The sequence below is a fragment of the Solanum lycopersicum genome, chromosome 4 (assembly GCF_036512215.1).
Source record: "Solanum lycopersicum chromosome 4, SLM_r2.1".
Classification (NCBI taxonomy): Eukaryota; Viridiplantae; Streptophyta; class Magnoliopsida; order Solanales; family Solanaceae; genus Solanum; species Solanum lycopersicum.
Window position 1 is genome coordinate 17,219,116 of NC_090803.1, and position 3,789 is coordinate 17,222,904.

Consider the following 3,789-nt stretch of genomic DNA (forward strand, 5'->3'; position numbering starts at 1 on the left):
CATATGGATGATTTGATGATACGAAATAAAATTTGTAAAACGTGAAATGTAATGTATTTCAAGAAAAGTTGCAAATTGAATAATCTGGGTATAATTCTTATTGACTAAAAATATCTTATTTAGATTGGGATTTCTTTTTTCTTTTTATGTTGTAACTCGCTTACTCTATTTTGCTTTTGATTAGACTATTAATCTAGCATATTTTGTTTTACAGTATTGATCTGATATAGATAGTTTGATGATAAGAAATTTTTTTCTAACATATTTGTAATTGAACTGTAATGTTAATTTAGTTGAGAATTTAGTTACTGCTACATTAAGTTTGAGTTCATTACACCAAGCAAACAAAGCCTTCCTTCATTTTTTAAAGTTGTAATTTTTATTGAGAAGAGAAATGTGGTATGGAGTTCCATTAGTGTTAAAAATCTTTTTCTACATTTGGTTGTCTCCCATATACACAAATGTTAAAGCTATTTGGATGGTAATACAACTTAATTAACACTCATAAGTTCTCAAAATGGCTAGCATATATCTATCTTCATTAATTTAGTCTAATCTTCCGGAGTATATCATGTATAATATCACATGACATTGCTTTCTTCAAAAGTAAATGAACAAATTTACACTCAATACACGTACAATATCTCAAAAACCAAGACAATCAAGTTTAATATTTTGACAATAATCTGGTGTTTTACGTTTTTATGGCACATGTCAAATCAATTAATAGTAAAAAATAACATTATTTAATTTTAAATGAAATGGATCTCTCTTAATCTTAATCTTAGCCCAAAAGTATGAGAGACAAAATTCATTTTGGTATAGATAACGTGGTACAAAACATTCGATAAAATTAAATAATACCGCAATAGTTAGTGTTGTCAATTAATCTTTTAATGAAACTAAAAAAACAGTCAGGTGCACTTAAATAGGATGGGGGGGGGGGGGGGCTCGTCCACAAGGACCTATACGCCTTGCATTTTTGTTAGAGTTTATTTATAATGCTTGAACATGTTATGACCTCCTGATCACGCGTCATCAACTTTACCAGTTATCGCAAAGAAATATTATTATTATTAATAAAGAAAAAATAAAAGAGGCTACTGAGAAGAACTAATACAATCGGCCCTATTACAAAATACTAAATGCCATACATAAAATCAGCTCCATGAAACTTGTCTCTTGTTAATGCATCAATACGTTCAATTGTCTTAGCATCAAGATAATTTTTATAATCCCCAACAACACCTTGTCTAAAGAAAGAATTGTAGGGAACTTGAAACCAACTAGGAAAATCCTCAGATTTGTTCACTGCATAACTACTAAGAATATCAAAGCTACAATTCTTTACTATCTCATCTACTTCCTCCTCCTCATGATTCATAAACGGAAACCCTAGAAACTCCGCCAATCGCTTCACATGAATTTTCGTGTCTTTTATTAGCTCCTCATAAGTTATCAAAAATATATTCTTAGGTTTCTCCAAGCTTGCATTTTTGAATCCCATAACATGATCATAATAAGGTCCACCAGGAAATACTCCTGAACAAAATTTCTCTATAGCTTCTTCGATATGCCATGGTCCATCTTGATCTACAGCCTTCCATTTATTTGTGAAATGCCACATTGATACCAATGTATCCTTTGGATTTCTAGTTATATAAACAACTCGACAGTTAGATGAATCGAAAGTTTTACGAAGAAGCTGGTAAGGAATATGAGTTGAATATAGCCTTGTACTTGAATGATGCGATTCATTATCTAAGTACTGTCGAGTTGTTCCAAAGACTTGCACCTCAAGCGTTGGAACAAGGTCATGAGCATTGTGCTTCACTAATAATGACGACTCTTTTGAAGATCGATTTATGATGGAAAAGACTAGAGATTTAAGCCATGTTGTACCAGTTTTTGGAAAGGAGGCTAAAATTACATCATTAGGAAGTGGCTTGAATTCATTAAGAACTCGAATAGTGCTTGGGACAAATTTAGGAAGAAACCAGAAATTATTTATTTGACACACATAGTTTTTTCCCCACCAATTTTCCTTTCGTAAGGACTCATCAGTGACAACTTCCAAGATGTTCACCATCAAATGTTATACTAAGAGAACTAGCTATATGTAATGAGAGAACTAGCTATATGTAATGAATAAAGATTAGGACTCACTCTCACAAAGCTTTTATATATATATATATATATATATATATATATATATATATATATATATATATATATATATATATATATATATATATATATATATATATATATATATATATATCCTCATAATTAATTAATTATTATTCTAATTGATCCCACTATTAACATGACACACACTTTAAGAAATAAATAATAATAAAGTATTAATATATTACCCTTTAGTATAAATGATATCATGAATAACGCACTACTTTTATATTATAATCATTCCAAACAAGAATTAACATATATAAAAATTGGTTAAATTATTTCATTAATTTTAATCATGAATAAGAAAATCAGTTTCTCCAATAATATTAATTAAGATGATGTTTATAAATATATTTATATTTATATAAAGATCACCCATACCTAGCTACTTGTCAATTATACTACTTTAAAATAGATATACTTTATGTAGGTTACTGTATCAAAATTACAGTATGTTTGATGTATGTAAATAAAGTATAACATAATTAGTATATACATTTTTGAAAATTATTTCATTTAATATAGAATTTTCTATCGAAAGAGATGATCAAATTCATGTTAATAATATACATAAAATATTTTTAAAAATAAAATTTGAAAAGTATTTCAATAGCGACAATCAAAACTTAAATTATTTTAATATCGATAGACATCGACATAGATTGAAATAGGTAGTTTAATGTTTTTCAAACATAATATTTAAATTAGTTTAATTCTTATATATGTAGTTTTTAATACGTAGTTAAATTTTTAAAAACATAATATTTAAATATGTAGTTTAATTTTTTAAAACATAATAATTAATAAATACGGAAAATTACAATATAAATGTGTAACTATGTTGCGTTGTCGTTGATATCAACACTTCTGAACCATATGAATTTTAATATTTCGCTAGTATAGGTGTGTATCTATTCAAAAGTATTTTGACTTTTATCTATTATTATTGAGTTATCTTACATAATGTCTTTTTTAAAAAAACTATTTAAATATATTATTTAACTTTATTTACATAATAAATACAATAAAATTTGTTAATTTCAATAATTCTTAATTAGTTTTTAATAAATGTATTAATCGAGAGAATAATAGTAGTAGTAGTAGTAATTTTTCAAATATGTATGTTGTATGCTTTTACCCTTTTAACTTTAATATATTTTAACTAAAAAATGGGGGGAAAAAGATCAGTTTATTTTAAATAAAAAAGATATTGTATGTTTTTTAAAATTCTAACAAAATTTTCTGGTCATTTATCATTATCTATTATATTCAATATTTTAGTTAAATGGAAAAAATGTCAAAAAAAAACTAAGTTATAGTGTGAACAAGTCATTTTATCATTACGATCAAATTATGACTAACAATTTTTTCCTAAATTTTGTGTTTTAAGAAATTTATTAGATGTTGAATAATATTTATAGGCAAAGTAAAACAAACACAAAAATGTAAACTGTCTCTTGATTTTTAAATTGAAACACATATTGTTGGACAACTATTTTTAGTATAGTGGACAAGTAAAGATAGACACATGGATTAATTCCTAAACCATTTCTTAAAATCTAAAATCACACATTAATTTATATGAGTATTGTGATAAAA

General features: G+C 26.0%; 1 protein-coding gene across 1 annotated transcript; it reads right to left on the minus strand.

Annotated features, from left to right (window-relative positions):
* Nucleotides 1–1,141: 1,141 nt before the first annotated feature.
* On the minus strand, nt 1,142–2,089 carry LOC101250683 (cytosolic sulfotransferase 17-like). The gene has a single exon (XM_004237272.3). The coding sequence runs from the start codon at nt 2,087–2,089 to the stop codon at nt 1,142–1,144; it is 948 nt and encodes a 315-aa protein (XP_004237320.1).
* Nucleotides 2,090–3,789: the final 1,700 nt, after the last annotated feature.

Coding starts and splice junctions, on each gene's coding strand:
- LOC101250683 (XM_004237272.3), bottom strand. CDS start 2,089: ATGGTGAACATCTTGGAAGTTGTCACTGATGAGTCCTTACGAAAGGAA.